Source organism: Colobus angolensis, unplaced genomic scaffold (genome assembly GCF_000951035.1).
Source record: "Colobus angolensis palliatus isolate OR3802 unplaced genomic scaffold, Cang.pa_1.0 Scaffold2, whole genome shotgun sequence".
In the NCBI taxonomy this organism is placed as follows: domain Eukaryota; kingdom Metazoa; phylum Chordata; class Mammalia; order Primates; family Cercopithecidae; genus Colobus; species Colobus angolensis.
The window spans coordinates 10,677,785-10,698,317 of NW_012115154.1; the positions used below are offsets into that span (position 1 = coordinate 10,677,785).

At 43.1% G+C, this 20,533-nt stretch overlaps 2 gene segments (V, D, J or C); both read left to right on the forward strand.

The window, feature by feature from the left end:
* Positions 1–11,728: 11,728 nt before the first annotated feature.
* Positions 11,729–12,711, forward strand: LOC105511419. The segment is given in 3 exon segments: positions 11,729–11,849; positions 11,939–12,168; positions 12,296–12,711. Coding segments are annotated over 2 exon segments (465 nt in total).
* Positions 12,712–19,573: 6,862 nt separating this feature from the next.
* LOC105511420 lies at positions 19,574–20,164 on the forward strand. The segment is given in 2 exon segments: positions 19,574–19,693; positions 19,782–20,164. Coding segments are annotated over 2 exon segments (474 nt in total).
* The last annotated feature ends 369 nt before the right edge of the window (positions 20,165–20,533 follow it).

The window sequence follows — 20,533 nt, forward strand, 5'->3', positions numbered from 1 at the left end:
CACCTGCTAATTCATCCATGTGGCAACTTTATATCCTGTGCACATATTTAGAGTGTGGATTTTCCTTTGCCTGAATGTGACTGCCCTGTCAACTGCTTCGAAAAAAAGATAAACATATTCAGATCTACTTTTAAAAAATGCTTTTTTAAAATCATGAAATAGGCCGGGCATGGTGGCTCAGGGCTGGCCTGTAATCCCAGCACTTTGGGAGGCCAAGACGGGCAGATCATGAGGTCAAGAGTTTGAGACTAGCCTGGAAAATATGGTGAAACCCTGTCTCTACTAAAAATACAAAAATTAGCTGGGCATGGTGGCATATGCCTGCAATCCTAGCTACTTAGGAGGCGGGAGAATCGCTTGAACTTGGGAGGTGGAGGTTGCTGTGAGCCGAGACTGCGCCACTGTACTCTAGCCTGGGCGACAGAGTGAGATACCATCTAAAAATAATAATAATAATAATAATTCTGAAATAAAGCAAGCATGCTGTAAGGATTGTTTGCTTAAAATTTTAGAAGAACCCTCTAAATAATCACCTGTGTCACCACAGAGTTACACCCTGCACTGGGTCAGACACCGTCCTGTGAGGAGCTATGTTCTCCTGACACTTCATGTCCAGTGGTTTTCATGACTCTTCTTTGGGACCAAGGGTTCCCTTCCATCATAGGTTGTTGTCATGCAGAGTCAAGCAGCACTGAACATTGGGAAATCAGAGAACGAACTTCCAGGCAAGGGTCCCAGTCCAGAAGTCAGCTAGAGAGGACAGTAGTAGACTTACTCTTTGAGAAATGTGTTTGAGAAATATGTATGAATTTTCACCACTTCTATTGTTCTATATTCCAGTTTGTCTATTCTCTAATTTCTCGTTTTTACACTGAAAGTTAGACTGTGAATTCTAGCCCTGATCAAAGCTCCGAATGTGCACAGACACCTTCTCTGAACCCTGCAGGCAGCAAACATACCTCTGTCTGCTCCCCTTGCTCTAGAGCCCGTGGATCATGGTCTAGAAGCTTCTTGACTCATCCACTCTCCTTTCCTTGGCTGGAAGTCTCCTTGTTGGTTTCAGGTCTCAACTCCTCCCTGGATTTCCTCTCCAGGCTGACATTTGAAGGATTGTTTTCCCCCTATGGTCTCTTTATTCCCAGTGTGTTAAATCATCAGACTCAGAGCCTGATCCCTACAGAGCTCTACATTAGCCTTTAGAGAGGAGAGTGGGTCCTGGCTGTTCTGTTTACGTCTTTTTTCATGCACTAATTCATTCATTCATTTATGCTAGAGACAAAAGGCTCCCTACGCCAAGATATACGGTCATCTGTGCTGTATCAAAAGAGAAGATATTCTTCTCACAGTTTTATGAAATGAGGTAGCTTCGCAACTTAGGGGGAAGCAACCTTTTAAGTTAGTTGTCAAAATTATCCTTTTGCATAAGTTAAGTTAGGATCCTAAATTGGGCTCCTACCCTCCCACAAAAACTGGGCGACAGGAACTCTATCTTCCTGGATGATTACATCTCAAAATATGGTTCCCAGGAAAGCCTGGGAAAGGAATGTCTTGGGAAAGACATTCCTGGGTCATAAAACTGGCAAGAGATTTATATAGATTTTAATAGGATTTACACACATTTCAAAGAGACAAAGGAAGAATTTAGAATTTCAAGACTTTGAAACTAAATGCTCTTAGAAAAGGGGTGAGGAGTTTCTTGCATTACTTTTCACAGGAAAAATTAAGCCTCTTTTATTTATTTTGCATTTTCCCTTACAGTAGCAGTAGATGAGTTGATACTTTAAAGCCTCCGGACCCAGCCACCCTGATGCGGTGGGGAGGTCATGGGGAAAATGGGAAGGGAGTTTTGCTGTGGGGTTTCCCTGACAGATCTGCCCTGATTCAGGAGCACAGTCCTTAAAGAACCACAAAAGTCTGAGCACACAGGCAGAATCTGGCTCTCAAGCTTAGCAATGCAGAAACCTGAGTACTGGTGACTTTATTTATAGCAAAAGACCCTTTCCCTCCCAATCCCTGTCCCTGGCAGCAGCAGGCAAGGCCAGTGTTTCAGGCAGGTGGGAAGAAAGGCAGGACCTTTGGGAAACCCTGGCCAGCAGCACCCATGAGGCAACCCTTACAGAGCTCAACCGAAGGGGCAACGCATTTTGTGAACAGTAAACAACTCTGGGGCTCCTTAGGAACATAAGGAAATCAAGCCCTGAGTGAGGCTGGACTTCCAGGGATGCTGGTATGTTCAGGCCCAGAATTAGTACCATTTGGATACCCGTAAATACATGGCCTTCATTTGTAACAACTGTGTAGTGAGCTCTGTGAACGTCTAATCACATTTACATAAGTCATTTTAGAAAAGTGCTAGTTGAAAGAATAAATGCAGAAATATTAATGATTGTTAACTCTGGAGAGTGGGATACATTTTTGTTACTCTCAGTGAACTATGCAGTATTAAGTGTTCAGTTACATGCATTTTATCAAATGCAGTCACTCCGGCAACACCACCACAACCAAAATGTGGAGTATTTTGTCAAGTCTTAAGAGGACGTGTTCCGCTTTCTTTCAATGTCCCCTGAAACCCAGGGCAAATTTTATTAAAATATCCATAAGTAGTTAGTATTTTAGATGCTATATATTTTTAAAATTTCAACCTTTATTTTAGATACAAGGGGTACATATGCAGGTTTGTTACTTGGATATATTGCACCCAGGTAATGAGCATAGTACCCAATAGGTAGTTTTTCAACCCATGCCCCCTTCTCCACTCCTCCCTCTAGTAATCCACAATGTCTATTCTTTGCATGTTTATGCCCATGTGTGCTCAATGTTTAGCTCCAACTTATAAGTGAGAGTATGCATGTATTTGGTTTTCTGTTCCCAATATACGGAAGCTATAATGAATTTAGACAAATCAACAAGCAAAAAACAAGAAACCCCATTTAAAGATGGGCAAAGGACATGAACACTTTTCAAATGATAATATTTTTAATGGCACTCCTTAATTCCAAATTTTTCTTGCTTTCACATTTACATAGAAATACAGTTTAATTTGGTATATTTAAAAAGTATCCTAAAATTTTGCTAGACTCATTCATTATTTCTGGTAGGATTTTGTACACTGTTTAGGGTTTTCCCCATAGGTGCTTGGATCCTCTGTGAATAAAGACTGTTGAACATCATCCCCTACACTCTGTGCTTTGCTAGGAGCTCCATGGCCATGTTGAAAAGAAGGAATGAGGATGGGCATCCTGTTCTTCTTCCTAATCTTTGGGAAAAAACATTCAGTCATTTTTTCAGTTTTCAACCATTAAGTATATTAGCTGTAGATGTTCCATGAATGCCTTTTATAAGGTAGAGGACTTTTGTTGTTGTTGTTGTTCCTAGTTTGCTAACAGTTTTTAATCAGAATGTTGAATTTTTGTGAAATAATTTTTCTATATCTATTAAGATGATTGTAAAAAATTTTTTCTTTCCAAGTTCTATTTTAGTTTTAAGGGCTACATGTGCAGGTTTGTTACATAGGTAAACTGCATGTCGTGGGTATTTGGTATCCAGATAATTTTGCCACCCAAGTAATCCGTTTAATACCCAATTGGTAGTTTTTTAATCCCTACCTTCCTCTCACCCCCCACCTTTCTGTAAGCCCCAGTGTCTACTGTTCCTTTGTTTGTGTCTATGTGTGCTCAATGTTTAGCTCCCACTTATAAGTGAGAACACGTGTGGTATCTGGATTTCTGTTCCTGGATTAGTTCACTTAGGACAGTGTCCTCCAACTCTCTCTGTGTTGCTGAAATGAACATGTTCTTGTTCTTTTTATGGATGCATAGTATTTCATGGTGATATGTAGCACATTTTCTTTATCCAGTCCACATTGATGGGCATTAGGTTGATTCTATGTCTTTGCTATTGTGAACAGTGCTGCATTGAACGTCGTGTGCATGTATCTTTATGGTAGAGTGCTGTATTTCTTTCAGTATATTAATTGGATTGCTGGGCCGAATGGTAGGATTTTGTTGTTGTTGTTGTTGTTGCTGTTGTTTGAAAAATCTCCAGACTACTTTCTACAGCGGTTGAACTAATTTACATTCCCACCAACAATGTATAAGCTTTCCATTTTCTCTGCAATCTTGCCAGCATCTGTTATATTTTGACTTTTTAATAACAGTTATTCTAACTGGTGTGAGATGGTATCTCATGGTGCTTTTCATTTGAGCTTTTCCTACTGATTAGTTATACTGAACATTTCTTTCATAGGCTTGTTGGCTTCACGCATTTCTTCTTTTGAAAAGTGTCTATTCATGTCCTTTGCCCATTTTTTTTTCTTTTTTTGAGACGGAGTCTTGCTCTGTCGCTCAGGCTGGAGTGCAGTGGCACGATCTCAGCTCACTGGAAGCTCCTCCTCCCGGGTTCACACCATTCTCCTGCCTCACCCTTCCAAGTAGCTGTGACTATAGGCACCCGCCACCACGCCTGGCTAATATTTGGTATTTTTTAGTAGAGAGAGCGTTTCACCATGTTAGCCAGGATAATCTTGATCTCCTAATCTCGTGATCCCCTTGCCTCGGCCTCCCAAAGTGCTGGATTACAGGCGTGAGCCACTGTGCCCGGCCGTCCTTTCCCCGTTTTTTAATGGAGATGTTTGTTTTTTGCTTGTTAATTTGTTTAAGCTTTTAATAGATTCTGGATATTAGACCTTTGTCGGATACATAGATTGCAAATATTTTCTCCAATTCTGTAGGTTGTGTGTTTACTCTGTTTGTAGTTTCTTTAGCTGTGTAGAAGCTCTTTAGTTTAATTAGGTCCCATTTGTCAAATTTTGTTTTTGTTGCCATTGCTTTTGGAGTCTTCATCATTAAATCTTGCCAGGTCCTATGGCCAGAATGGTATTTCCTAGGGTTTTTTTTTGTTTTCCCTTGAGTTGTTTTAGTTTGAGGTTTTACATTCATGTCTTTGATCAATCTTGAGTTGACTTTTGTATATAGTAAAAGACAGGGGTCCAGTTTCAACCTTCTGCATGTGCTAGCCAGTTTTCCCAGCATTATTTGTAGAGTAGGGAGTCCTTCCACATTGCCTGTTATTGTTGGCTTTGTTATTGTTGGTTTTAGGTAGATGGCTTTATTTCTGGTTCTCTAACCTGTTCCATGGGTCTATGTGTCTGTTTTTGTACTAGTATTATGCTGATTTGGTTACTGTGACCTTGTAGTATAGTTTGATGTTGGGTAGTGTGATGCCTCCAGCTTTGTTCTTTTTGCTCAGCGTTGCTTTGGCCACTCAGGATTTTTTTTTTTTTTTTTTGGTTCCAAACGAATTTAAAAAATTTTTTCCTAATTCTGTGAAAAGTGACATTAGTAGCTTGATAGGAATAGCATTGAATCTGTAAATTGCTGTGGGCAATGTGGCCATTTTAACAATATTGATTCTTCCTGTCCATGAGCATGGAATGGTCTTTCAATTTTTGTGTGTTGCCTCTGATATTTTTCAGCAGTGTTTTATAATTTTCATTGTAGATATCTTTCACCTCTCTGGTTAGCTGTTTTACTACGTGTATTTTTTGTTGTTGTTGCTATTATGAATGGGATTGCATTCTTGATTTGCCTCTTAGCTTGGATGTTCTGATGTATAGAAATAGTACTGATTTCTGTGCATTGATTTTGTATCCTTGAACTCTGCTAAAGTAATTTTTCCGACCTAGGAGCATTTGAGTAGAGACCATAGGGTTTTTTAGGTATAAATAGGTATAGACAGTTTGACTTCCTCTCTTCCTGTTTGAATGTCTTCTATTTCTTTCTCTTGTGTGATTGCTCTTGCTATGTCTGCCACTGCTGTGTCGATTGGGAATGGTGAGAATGAGCATCCTTGTCTTGTTCACAGGAATGCTTCCAGCTTTTGCTGCTTCAGTGTGTTATTAGTTGTGGTATGTCATAGATAGCTCTTAGTATCTTGAAGTATGTACTTTCAATGCCTGGTTTGTTGAAGGGGTTTTAACACGAAGGAATGTTTAATTTTATCAAAAGCCTTTTCTGTGTTTATTGAGATGATCATCTGGGTTTATTTTTGGTTCTGTTTATGTGGTGAATCACGTTTGTTGATTTGTGTATGTTGAATCAACCTTGCATCCCAGGAATGAAGCCTACTTGACTGTGGTAGATAAACTTTTTGATGTGCTGCTGGATACAGTTTGCCAATATTTTGTTAAAAATTTTTGCATTGAATTAAATAATTTTTAAATATGGTGACTTACATTAATTGCTTTTTAAATATAGAACCAATTATGCATTCCTAGGGCAAATCTCACCTACTGATTAGATATTAATCTTTTTATACACTGTGTGTTAAATTTACTTTATTTTTGTTAAGGATTTTTGCTTCTATGTTAATATTAGTACTATTTATTCCTTACAATTTGCAAATTGATTAACTTGGTCAATTTCATCAATAAAGTAAGCTGGGTCTGGAGTTTTCTTTCTGGAAAAGCTTTTAATTATTATAAGTTCAATTTTTAAAACTACATCTATGTGTATTTTTTAATATCCCTATGGACTTTCAAGTTATCTACTTCTTTTTGAGTAATTGTGTTTCTTGGGGAATTTGTTTATTTTGTCTGCTGTTGAATTTATTGGCATAGTATTAATCTTTCATTGGAGTTCTAATTTGCACTTCTCTAAGGATTAATGATGTTGAGTACATTTTAATGTTTTTATTACCATTTGCAGATATGTCTTTTTCATATACCTATTAATGCTTTTGCCCAGTTTTAAAAGTTAAATTATATATCTTTTATATTGATTTATAGGAATCCTTTATATAATCTGGATACAGGATTCTAGTCCAATATATGTATTGTGAAACTTTTTCCTCGGTCTGAAAATCTTCCTTTCCACTTTCTTGATGGTATCTGAACACAATCCGTATGAAATGAGAGTACCCTTCTTTCTCCTTTTATGTTTTCTCTCTACCTTCACCCCTATCAGTATTAGGCAGGTAATTAATTCAGTCAGATTGAGATACGTAAAGGGTTCTAGCTAGTCCTCGCAACACTGGCTTGGATATACTTCTAATCTCCAATCAGCAAGAGACAATTTTGCCAGCCCAGAAGCTACCCCTGCTATGTATTCTACCTTGAGTAGACCTTAAATGTGCACCTCACACTCTCTCCATAATACATATGGCAGAAAGGTGATGGATCCTTCTTTTGGCAGACTTTCCACAATGCATGGAGCTATGCCTATCCAAGCACGTCTCTGCAAGGACTAAGGATGGGGTGAATAACTGAGTCAGCGTTCCTGCTTCTTGCTTGTGAGTTTTCCCCAGTAAATCTTGTTTTATGTGTATATTGCGCAGGGCTAGTGCTATCCACATGTCCCTTTATATGATTGTGCTCTCACAGAATTCGGAGGCTGGAAGGAGCAAAGAAGAGTTCTCATAAAGAGAAATTTAATCACCTCTAGAAAGAAGTACATGCTACGACTTTGGAGTTTCTGTGAAGGAAGGGTTTCCTCCTGCCTTAGAGGGTGGGAAAAGTGGGCAATGTCTTCACCAAGTCAGCAACACTAGATTTCAGCCAGAGGCAGAAGTGGGGTTCTATGATAATGCCCAATTGTGGTTATAGAGGGGCTACATGAGCAAGGCCCGAGGTGAAAATGGATTCATTTGGGCCGAAATTCTATAAATTGAAGTAAGAGGGAAAACCCAGTACACATTCCAATGGAAAATGCAGCTCCTTAATATTGTGCTTTCAACTTAGATTCTCTCATCTGTAATTACTCCACACACTTTCTCAAATCATTAACACAACTGTGTGCCAGGTAATCATTTAGCCCCTTTGCTTGGTACAAGGTAGCCAAGATCTCTACTTAGCTCCCTATTTTTCTCTGGGAAGCTTTTCCTGACACCTGTAGTCACCATGCTTCTCAGACTTCTCTCTTTCTTATTGTCCTTTCCAATTATATTTTAACTTTAATTGTAGTTTATTTGATTAACATCTGACATTTCTGTGTTTCTCTTTTACTTATTTGACCTCACTTAATGATAACCCAGGTAACTGGGCAGCTGCTGCTAATCAAGTTATATTTTCTGGGGTTACATTGGTTACTCTTTCCTCTAAAGTTTCTATCTCTGTGAAATTTGTCTTTTATTGAAACAGCGTCTCACTCTGTCACCCAGGCTAGAGTACAGTGGTGCAATTGTGGCTCACTGCAGCCTCGACCTCTGAGATTCAAGGAATCCTCCCACCTCAGCCTCCCAAGTAGCTATGACTACAGGCACACACCACCACCACTCGTTAACTTTTTTGTTTACATTTTTGGTAGAGATGAGGTCTTGCTATGTTGCCAGTTTTCTCTCAAACTCTTGAACTCTGGTGATCCTCCCGCCTTTACCTCCCAAAGTGCTGGGAATACAGGTATGAGCCACAGCGCCTGGCTCCTGCTATTGATTTCTAAAATTTAAATGTAGATCAGATTGTCTCCACGCAAGGAGGAAGTCAGACAGGGCAGAGCTTAACCAATGTCCACGGTTTGTTTTCTCACTGCAGTCTTGGGCTCACCATTCATGTCTTCATACTCTGGCCCCAAATATCTTCAGTCTTCCCAGAAGATTCTCATGGTTTTCAGTTTGTTTCTAGTTTCTTAGTTATATCTTGTCTGATCAGGCTTCCCTGGGGAAGGAGCCAGGAGATGCTACCAGTTTGCAATTTTACGGGGAGTCAGATCGAGTGCTCTGGTATTTCACACATCTTTATAATATTATCTAAGCCTTCTCTTCTCTGAAATATAATGGCTATTTATCATGGGGTATGAGGCATCTCAGAAGCAATCTAGATATCTGTTTTGTTTCTTTTTCTAGTAAAGAATGGACCAGTATTCTAGCAATTTTATTTAGTTGAATCAGAAAAATTTTAGGCATTCCTTTTAAAGCAAAAAATACATAGTTTTTAGGCCGGGCGCGGCGGCTCAAGCCTGTAATCCCAGCACTTTGGGAGGCTGAGACGGGCAGATCACGAGGTCAGAAGATCGAGACCATCCTGCCTAACCCGGTGAAACTCCGTCTCCACTAAAAAACACAAAAAAACTAGCTGGGCAAAGTGGCAGGTGCCTGTAGTCCCAGTTACCCGTGAGGCTGAGGCAGGAGAATGGTGTGAACCCGGGAGGCAGAGCTTGCAGTGAGCTGAGATCTGGCCACTGTACTCCAGCCTGGGGGACAGAGCGAGACTCCGTCTCAAAAAAAAAAAAAAAATACATAGTTTTTCTTAACGTGACTTCCACTGATAGTTCATATTTTTATGATTTTGTGTAGCAGCTTTACCTTCCCTAGGATCAGAAACCACATCAGACAATCAGCTTCTGTTATGAAAGGTTTTGGAGAGTTAGGTATGCAGAAAATCCATAAAAAGCATTAAGTTGTAGAACACTGCCATCTGAACTTGAGAGAATTTTAACTGGTTTATATCCATGAATACTCCCACAGTAGGGTATTTTCTTTCTTTCTTTTTTTTTTTTTTGAGGCGGAGTCTCGCTCTGTCGCCCAGGCTGGAGTGCAGTGGCCGGATGTCAGCTCACTGCAAGCTCTGCCTCCCGGGTTTACGCCATTCTCCTGCCTCAGCCTCCTCCCGAGTAGCTGGGACTACAGGTGCCCGCCACCGCACCCGGCTAATTTTTTGTATTTTTAGTAGAGACAGGGTTTCACCGTGTTAGCCAGGATAGTCTCGATCTCCTGAACTCGTGATCTGCCCATCTCGGCCTCCCAAAGTGCTGGGATTACAGGCTTGAGCCACTGCGCCCGGCCCTCACAGTAGGGTATTTTCGTGATGGCATCTTAGAAGAGGTACTGGTTATTGATCATATCTCACTGGCACATTGGCTACTGACTGCTAATGTCAGATGCAGCTGGATTGGAACCTCTTCTCATTGATTTCTCATGGGGTCATTTGCCTTTAGACTTAAAAATCAAGAAATACTTCATAATGACAGTATCTAGACTTGCTCTATATATGTAACTATTATTAAAATTTGGTAACAGATATGTCAAATGTCGGTATTTAAAGAAATTTGGATTGGAAATAAACTAAATCAGAAGTAGCAAGTGAAGGATAGTGGTTCTATAATGGAATCTTTCTCGGATTCTGTTTTCCCAAGTCTCATGTTTCTTTTTTAAATTCAGTCTGGCCTCTCCTTCTTAGCTTACTAAGTATAGAATCACAAATAGAAACTTAGAAATTCAATCATTTTCTGTACATATCTTTACTCATATATGGGAAAATGGGCAAGAGGATATTGTCAGTGAAATCAGCAAAAAGAGGATTTCTAAAAGAGAGAATATGGATGGGAAAGAAACAAATTCCCCAGCAGCATGGCAGCCGTGGATATTGTTTTCTTTATTTTTGGATAAGCTGATTCGTTGGCACTCAGCATAGAGTGGTCTGAAAGGTCTGCTTCGGGCAAGCTGGCTGGAGTTATCACAGAAAAAAGAACTTTAATAATCAATCACCCACAAATCCCTGAGAGTCTGCCTGCAGCGAGGGAGACAGGATGACTTGGTGTGATTTCTGGCACAGTTCTTCCCGCAGCACACCTACATGAGCTAGGCCAGTTTTGTATCATCTCCTTCATCAGAATTTTCTCAAAGGTAAAATTTCTTCTCTATCACTTTTTCCCCTTTTTACAATGCAAAAAGTAATCTTGAAGGACATAAATTTTAAAATGTGGGGGCTTTTTTTAGTTCCCCTAGAGTAAAAGTATAATAGTCAAGATGGTGAAATTGTTCCTAATTTAAACATGTCCCATGCACCATGTTAGAAAGGCTGTATCCATCAGTTCAGACAGCCACAGCAAATAGCACAGACTGCATGGGTTAAACACAAATCTTTTTTTTTTCTCACAACTCCAGAGTATGAAAAGGGGATGCCAGCATGCAGGGCTCTGGTGAGGGCCCTCCTCCTGGCTTGCAGAGCACCCTCTTCCAGTGGAATCCTCACATGGTGGAGAGAGAACAAGCCAGGCATCAAGTGCCTCATCCCAGAGGGCATTAATCATACTGGAGCAGAGCTCCACTTTTACAAGCTCATGTAAACATAGTTTTCTCTATAAAGACCCTATCGTCAAATATTGTCTCCCTGGGGGTTGTATTTTGGAGGGACATAAATATTCCGTCGGTTAACAATGACAAAATATTGGTTCCTGTGCAGTGGGCCACACGGGGGTGCTGTGGAACCACTGAGCTCCAAATGTCTCTGGGGTGTGCACAGAGCCAGGAGCCTGGGACACGGAGGGTTAAGGAGCAGCCTTGCTTGATGTTTGTGCTCACTAAAAATGTGATGGCAGATACATAAAATTGCAGGTGTGCCTCTTTTCAGGGAGCCATGCACTTCAGCTCTGCGTGGGTTAGGAAGTCTCTGTGAACTTGCAAGGGAAAATGAAAACGGGCTGTCCCATGCTGGGATGGGACAATCTGCATGGCCCCGGCAGGGACAGACAGAGGAAAAACTGCCTGGAGGGAAAAGCAAAGGAACTTGGGGTGGGGGGGACATGCAGCCTAACCTCATTCCAGCTCAGAGCAGCCCAGTCCAGCCCCACATGGTATGTGAGAGTATTTACAGCACAAAGCAGAGGTCTTGGATCGGGTAAGCCAGGGGCATAACAAGGAAGGCCGGGTGCATGGGAACCTGCAGAGATGACATCAGGGCAGTGACATCACAGCCTAACATCGGATCAGAGATGCGATGCCCAAAACCCCAGCTCTCAGAGGACCAGTATCCCTCACAGGGTGACATCTGACCAGCTCTGTCCCACCGGGCCATGGGCTCCAGGTACCTCTGATGGGAAGGCCTTTGTCTCTTGGGAGCAAGTGAATCTTTGACACAGGTGGGGTGTCTCTGAAGCACCCCTCATCCAAGGGCCCCTCAGGCTCGCTCCTGTGTTCTTGTCCCAGCCTTTGTCTCCCTCCCTCACAGGCCCAGTGGATTCTGCTGTGCAGAGCAGAGAGCAGTGGACCTCAGGAGGCCTGCAAGGGGAGGACATCGGACAGTGACATCACAGGATGCCCCTCCCACCAGGAAAAGCAAGGCTGAGAACTCAGCTGTTCCCCAGGAGGACCACTGGGCACAGACACAGTGCTGCCTGCCCCTTTGTGCCATGGGCTCCATGCTGCTCTGTTGGGTGCTGCTTTGTCTCCTGGGAGCAGGTGAGTCCCTGCAGACAGGACAGCACCCCATTCTGAGCCTGCCCTCACCCCTGTGTCTTCCGCTTTACCTTGGAGAGGTACCACCAGGCTGTCTCCCGTGCTCATCCTCCATCTGTTTTTCCCACAGGCCCAGTAGAGGCTGAAGTCACCCAAACTCCAAGATCTCTGATCAAAATGAGAGGACAGCAAGTGACACTGAGCTGCTCCCCTATCTCTGGGCATAGGAGTGTGTCCTGGTATCAACAGACCCCAGGACATGGCCTTCAGTTCCTCTTCGAATACTTCAGTGAGACTCAGAGAGAAAAAGGAAACTTCCCTAGTCGATTCTCAGGGCGCCAGTTCTCTAACTCTCACTCTGAGATGAATGTGAGCGCCTTGGAGCTGGGGGACTCGGCCCTTTATCTTTGTGCCAGCAGCTTGGCACAGCGCCACAAAGCCAACCACATTCTGTGCACAAACCTCCCGGGCCCAATGTGGAGCAACCTCAGCCCTGACATATCTGTGAGAACCTGGGGACTGCAGGGAGAAAGAAAGACAATTTAGAATGCTAGGACCCACAGCCTGGGGCTTTCTGCAGTTCGGGGTTGGAGGAAACAAGGGCTGGAGGAAACAAGGCTAAGAGAGCCTGCTCAGAGGACGGGTGCTGCTTCCGCAGGTTGACTGCAACGTTACCTTCTTTGCCGACGCTGTAAGCTACAGGGATAGAGGAAATGTTTGTAATTTAACAGCTGGCGCGCTCTTTTTCAGGACAAGGGATTTAATTTTGTGGTCAAGATTGCTGATAACAGTGTAGTGTAGAAGGGAGAATAACAGGGTTTTCTTTATACAACTTGGGGAGAAGAAATCGAGATTTTGGGAAAGTCAAGGATAGAGAAAACGAAAGATGATTGAAAATAGAGATAGAGCAGAAGGTGATGAAAAGTGGTGTTCTGTGCACCATAAACTCTCTTTTTCCCCCTCCCAAAGCTTTCAATACCTAGAAAAATGAAGGAAAGGTCTTATAGCAACTGGAATCACCTGGTAGCCGGTCCCAGTCGGAGACATCACCGAAGAGCCGCTTGGCCATTGGGAGAGCCCTAGAGCTGCTTCTGCTGTCTTCCTTCTTCCGGCCCTAATCTCGACTCCTCAGGCCACAGTGAGGTACTTCCCAAAACACAGAGGAAGGCAAAGTCACCCTTGTTCCTAAAGCGGCAAATACTTTCCAGTTTCCCCCCAAATAAATTCTGCGACCCTGGGATTCCTTTCTGACACTCACCTCCCGGATCCAGATACCTTCTATGACCAAATGCTCTTTGAACATTTTCTAAAACTCAGCAGTCTTTATGTCCTCTGCGTTTGTCCTCACTATTTCCATGGCCTGGGAGGACCTTTGTTCTCCTAAGACGGGGCCACATACCGATCATCTGTCAAGGACAGGCTCATATCTGCCTTCCTCTTCACTTCTTACTGTGACATTCCCTGGGACTGTACTATATCAGCCTCTTCCCTTTATTTTTATAGGAAAAGCCAAGCATATAATTGATACTCTTTGATGTTTGTAAAACTAATAAGTTATTGCCCTCTTATACAGAATCCTGGAGTGTGATTAAGGGACTCCACTTGAAATATCATGCAGAATGATTATGAATAGTCTTGGTATTTCATGTAACTTCTGTAATACTCCTAGCAATTGTATCTTCACAGTCAGGATTGATGACCAGTGCTGTTAAGTATCCAAAGGATATCTAATGCTGGAATTTGCAAATGTTCTTTTGGAGTGAAGAAAATTATGTTATTTGTGCTGATTGAAGAATCACTAAAGAAAGAAAATTATGGTGCAGTAATATTCATAAAGACTCATAATTCTGCAAAAAACTTCCTCACCATAACCACACTTTCCACAACCACATTTTTAGAGATTTGGTGAGGGTGGAATAGAGTCAAAGGTGCTTGTTAATCACCCTTGATGAAATCAACCTAAATCAACCTAAAACATTGAAAAAAAAAAAAAAAACTAGTTTTGCTCATTAATGGAATCTTATCATCCTTGACAATGAAAAGATATGTGTTTGTGAGTGTGTGTGTGTGTGTGTTTGTGAGTGTGAATGTGGGTGTGTGTTTTCTTGTGGATATTCACTCACATAGAAATAGTTTCTCCCCTGGTGGCATTTTATGAGGTGCTAGGTCACTGGCAGAGCTCCTAAGCACTCCTAGGTAAGGATAGGAAATAGCAGACCTAACTGAATCTGCCTAAGTTATAGCTGATAAGATAGTTTATTTCAAGATTTTATAAATTCAGAAATAAATTCGTAAAATCAACAAATCCTCTTTATAAAATGTGCTAACTAAAATTTGTGAATAAACTAAATACAACGTGTGAAAAGATGTGGGTCTGACTAATCAAAGGGAGCTCTGCAATGTAGTATTTTCAGCCAAGATTAGCTTGATATTGTCACACTGTTTGGTCCTGTGGCCTGTATAATTCTGGCTCCTCTCCTCCATCTTAGGATGCTCATTGCTATAATGTAACAGTAATTTATTGTGCGATCAAGATGTGTCCTTTTGTCTCCACTGGCCAAGGGTGAATTTGAAGTTCCACCCTAAATCAGCCCTTCCGGGAAAGCAATAGAGAGGGTGTGTGTGAGATAATGGGGTCTGCAGGGGTTGGAGTGGGGGCATCCCTATTCTTAACTTGGACAGTCCTGAGCTCATCAGGTCAGGTGTGAATCCATGGGGCTGTGGAACGTTGGCCACTTGGGGGCGCTGTGGCTCCACAATGCTGCAGGGAACCCTGGGGAGGGGTGCGAGGGTGGCCAGGAAAGGAGGGTGGAAGGGAATGGCTGGCTGCCTGCTGGCATCAGGAGATTAGGTGGATATTAGAGTAGGTTCTGGCCTGGGACTGCCCAGGGAAAGGTAGGGCCGGGGTTTGCACCAAGCAGGGAGTGTCTCTGCCTCTGCACGGGCAGTGGAGGGTGAACGGGCTGGGGTGGCAAGGGCTGGGAATCAGTGTCAGGGCAGGGACAGGGTGGGCCGAGGAAAGTGAAGTGTGATGTGGGCATGTGGGGACTGTGCCCAACCACCTCCCCTTTAGTTGAGGGTCTGTGTGGGACAGGAATGCTGCGTGGAGCTGCTGAGCCTGGGTCTTTCAGTGGGTGAACAAGGTAAGAGTGGCCTGCAGACAGAGTACCTGGAAAAGGCCAGTACCCCAAGGAATTGGGTGACACTTTCCTAGCGCCACTCAGGGAGTGACCTGAGGAGGGTGCTGCCAGCCAGAGGGGCTCAGGTCCTGGTGAGCTGACAGGCTTTTCCCCCAGACACTTCCTGTTGCTTCTATATGTGATCTGGTTTAATGCTCACTGAAATCGTGTAAGGTAGGTATAATTTCACCTGTTTATACATCCGAAGGAAAGCAGCTGTCCTGGGTCTCATATTAAGTAGTTGGCTGAGGTGTTTTCCTGCGACACCTCTGCACCGGCCCTCTCCCCCGACTCTATATATCTGTCCCTTCATCTGGCTTCCCCTTTCCAGGTCCCTTTAGCAGGAGGGCAAGGTCATGCCTCATATGTGACCATTATAACCTCTTCCCTGACAAGTCCAAGGAACACGTGACTTCCAGGCCAAGTGTATCCATTCATCTTCACTGAAGCAAAACAGAAGGATGAAATTTTCCGCACTGTAGACTTCCTGTAACTGATACAATCTACCTTGAGGAAAAGTAACAAGAAAAATTGTTATTCATTCATTATTATTTTATTTATTTTATTTGATATATGTTTGGAGGTCCTTTCTTTGTATAGATATTTTATGACAAAAAATGCAAAATGAAAAAAGAACAAATGAAAATAAAAAAGAAAAGCTTTAAAGAATGATAAATATGTTTCTTACCTTTTAGAGTATTAAGGCTTGCATTAATTTTTTTAACTTATTCAAAGTAGTTTGTTCAGTTTCTGAACTATACAGATTTCCTTTTCTTCTTCTCTTTCTCTCCTTAGCCACCTACACCTTTTTCTGCCAGCTTTTTTAGTTTAATAACCGAAGGCTATCTTTTAAACTGAGTTTTTTTTTTTTTTTTTTTGAGACGGAGTCTTGCTCTGTCGCCCAGGCTGGAGTGCAATGGCATGATCTCAGCTCACTGCAAGCTCCGCCTCCCGGGTTCATGCCATTCTCCTGCCTCAGCCTCCCGTGTAGCTGGGACTACAGGCGCCCACCACCACACCCGGCTAATTTTTTGTATTTTTAGTAGAGACAGGGTTTCACCGTGTTAGCCAGGATGGTCTCGATCTCCTGACCTCGTGATCCACCTGTCTCGGCCTCCCAAAGTGCTGGGATTACAGGCATGAGCCACCGCGCCCGGCCCTAAACAGATTTTTAAATGTACAATATAGTATCGTAATCTGCAGACACAAGGTTGGACAGTAGATATCTAAAACTTCCTCATCCTTCTTTACTGAAATTTTATAGCCACTGATGGCAGCTGCCCATTTGTCCCACTTCCCAGCCCTTGGAAATTATCATTTTTCATCTTCACTTACATGAGTTTGACTTTTAGGTTGCCTCATATAAGCACAATCATGTAGTATTTGTCTTCTGTGCCTGACTTTTTCAACTCAACATGATGTCCTCCAGGTTTAGCCACATTGTCAGGTATGGCCAGATTTTCTTCTTTTTAATGCTTAGTGATATTCCTCTGTATGCAGACACCACATTTAAGGTCTGAATATTAAATATATAGTATCTTATTGCTTCTGTGAAACCATCTGTCACACGAGCGGCAGGGTCGTTTGCAGAACAGCAAGCACTGAGTACATGAATGCACATTCATTCGAAGTTCAATTCTGTTTCATAGAGAAGACTTCAAAAAAATAATAATTTCATTATTTATTGTTATTTTACTATACAAAATTAGAATTTCTTTTTTCTTTTTCTTTTTCTTTTCTTTTTTTTTTTTTTTTGATACACAGTCTCACTTTGTCACCCAAGCTGGAGTGCAGTGGCGTGATCTCAGCCCACTGCAACCTCCGCCTCCCAGGTTCAAGTGATTCTCCTGCCTCAGCCTCCTGAGTAGCTGGGATTACAGGCGTACACCACCATGCCTGGCTAATTTTTTGTATTTTTAGTAGAGACGAGATTTCACAGTGTTAGCCAGGATTGTCTCAATCTCCTGACCTCGTGATCCACCTACCTCAGCCTCCCAATATGCTGGGATTACAGGTGTGAGCCACCGCACCCAGCCAATACGATAAAATATTTAGCATATAATAGAAATCTAGCTATTTTTATTTCCTTTGCTAATCTCAGGCAGCCTCTTCCACTGTGCCAATGCCCAAAGGCAGATAAAGACACATTTTGCCTGGAAATCTTAGGGTGAGGACTCAGGAAGTCACAGAAATGGCAATATATATGTGTGATGATCACTTTGAAAGTATTAACTAGAGAATGTAGCATATATCCCACCTCAGGCATTTAAAACTCAGTATTATTGATATATAAGTTATATAAACATTACAAATTTTAAATAAACAGATCGGTTATACGTAACTAAATAATTAACAGAATGAGGAGCTCCTGAAAAGTTATATGGTTTTAAAAGGGGTTGAAGCCAAGTGAGCTACCAGATCCACATTAGGGACAATTCTATCTGGAGATGGAGGTTGTGATAAAACAACCTCAAAAGGTCTTCCAAGCTGGTACACACGCAGCTGAGCTTCGTGTCCACACACTGAGTGCCCTGGGGCCAAACAAAACATGCTAATAGTGACCTTGTTGAGAGATGACATCACATTGGGAGAAAGGTTCTCTTTGTGTTGACCCTAACTGTCCAGTTCATGAGTCCTAAGCCCTGAGCTAGGAAATGCCCTTTTCTGCCCTGGGAAGCAGGCTCCTAGACTGTGTGTTTCTCTGTCTCCTGGTCTAGCCTGGGCACAGACAGGGTACCCACTCATGAACTTGTTACATCCTGGCTGTGACTTTCAGCACCAGGTGGTCCTTTGCACTGACTTCAATTTCTGTGCCCTTGGATGCTGAGTGACTCAGCATAAACCCCATGGATGCTGAGTGACTCAGACTCCAGTCATGTGCTTGTGCCAAAAGGAAACCAGCGCAAGAGGAGGTGAGCAGAATATGAAACTAAACCATGTACTCAGGACAGTCAATGAGACTTACTGGCAGCTCCTTTGCTCAAATATTGTAAGGAAGTTGAAGATCATGACAATGTTACAGCAACAGGGGTCTTTTTAAGTGTGGAGCTCTGTGCACTAAGATATAGTTTTTGAGCTTTTTTTTTTTTTTTTTTTTTGAGACAGAGTCTTGCTCTGTTGCCCAGGCTGGAGTGCAGTGGTGCAATCTTGGCTCACTGTAACCTCGTCTCCTGGGTTCACGTGATTCTCCTGCCTCAGCCTCCTGAGTAGCTGGGATTACAGGTGTGCACCACCATGCCAAGCTAATTTATGATTATGATTATGATTATGATTATTTTGTATTTTTAGCAGAGATGGGGTTTCACCATGTTTGTTAGACTGGTCTTGAACTCCTGACCTCATGATCCACACACCTCAGCCTCCCAATGTGTTGGGATTACAGGTATGAGTCACCACGCCCGGCCTTTTTTTTTTTTTTTTTTTAATTGTTACTGAATTAGTGGTGAGAATCCTGACCAAGGGAATATTCCCTATGAAATATGACACTTCAAATAAAATGAGAGCACGTTTTCTTATCCTGGAGCCTGCCTCCTCTCTCCTCTCCCCACGTACCTCACACATCAAGACACATTTGTGCCCACAGATCATGGGCAGCGTTGGGCAGCCACCATCATCCACACAGACAGGGCAGTCAGAAGCGTGAGGTGGTTCTGCCTGCTGGGGTCTCACCCCAGGCACAGAAAGCAACAGCCCTGGGTGGAGCTGAAGGTGCTCAGCTCGGCTTGTCAGGAGGCCCATCTGTCAGTGAATTGACAAGAAACAGAACAAACGACTGCTCCAAAGTTGATGAACCTGCCCCTGGGATTTGGAAACTTGGTAACAGAGAAAACCAATATAGACAAAAGATTTTAAACAGGATTAAGGTCAGCTAAGCAAATTAGAAAAGGATACTTGAAGGAGTGTTTGGGACACAGGAGTCAAAAACACCAGGAAGACATGAGGAGTGCCCGTAAGTGTCTAAATTAGAGAAATATTTAGGTAACTAACACCAGTGTATGAATGAGGAATTATATCATCACAGGGATAAAATTTACATTGAGTTACAAACTGCTTACAAAAAGGCTAAGAAAAATTGTAAGGTTGTGTCAATTCAGACAAAGGCATTCTTCCCATCCACACTGTTCACTGGTGCATTTATTGTGAATTTGACCATCTAGGGAAGAGGTGTGGCCTCTCCTGACAGGAAGGCTCTGGGGCCCAGGCAGGGAGAGTGACGACTCAGAATGACTCCCTTGACAGTCCTGTTCCCCTTTCACCAATGCACAGACCCAGAAGACCCCTCCGTTCTGCAGCCCCTGCCGTGAGCATCGGCCTCCTGTGCTGTGCGGCCTTTTCTCTCCTGTGGGCAGGTGGGTCCTGGGCAGGGCCCCTGTCTGGAATTCAAGGCCCAGCGCCTTCCCTTTGGGGCTGCAGCATCAGCTTTGTCCTTCTCTGCAGGTCCTGCAAGTGCTGGTGTCACTCAGAGCCCAAAATTCCAGATCCTGAAGACAGGACAGAGCACGACACTGCAGTGTGCCCAGGATATGAACCATAACTCCATGTACTGGTATCGACAAGACCCAGGCATGGGGCTGAGGCTGATTCATTACTCAGCTACCGAGGATACCACTGACACAGGAGAAGTCCCCAATGGCTACAGTGTCTCCAGATTAAACAAAAAGGATTTCCTGCTCAAGCTGGAATCGGCTGCTCCCTCCCAGACATCTGTGTACTTCTGTGCCAGCAGTGAAGCCACAGTGCTGCACGGCCATCTCCTCTCTGTACATAAAGGCAGAGAGGCTCTGCCCTCCTCTCTCACCCCAAACTCAGTGATGCCCTGAGCAGAGTTCTCTGCACCAGGGACCTTGAAACCCCATCATCATGGTTCTGAGGCCCCCAGGATGAAACAGGATTTGTATTTCAGATCCATCTAGGCTCTCGTCTCTCCCTGGGGACCATGTTGCTTCTTCTCTCTAGGGTTTCCCCCAGCCCCCACCCTCAGGTGGTCTCTTCTGTAGCCCACCTTTCCCATATGGGCAGTCACCCTCTAAGGCCTTGCTGTGTCTCTCCTCCCCTCACCTCCCCGCCTCTCTCTACTGCAGCCATGAGGGGAGTCCCTCTTCTGTGCCTCCTTCCTTCCCATCACAGAGACTTCAAAGGCCATTTTCTCTGCCTTGGGCTGGAGCCTTCGTTTCTGCAGTGGCCAGCAC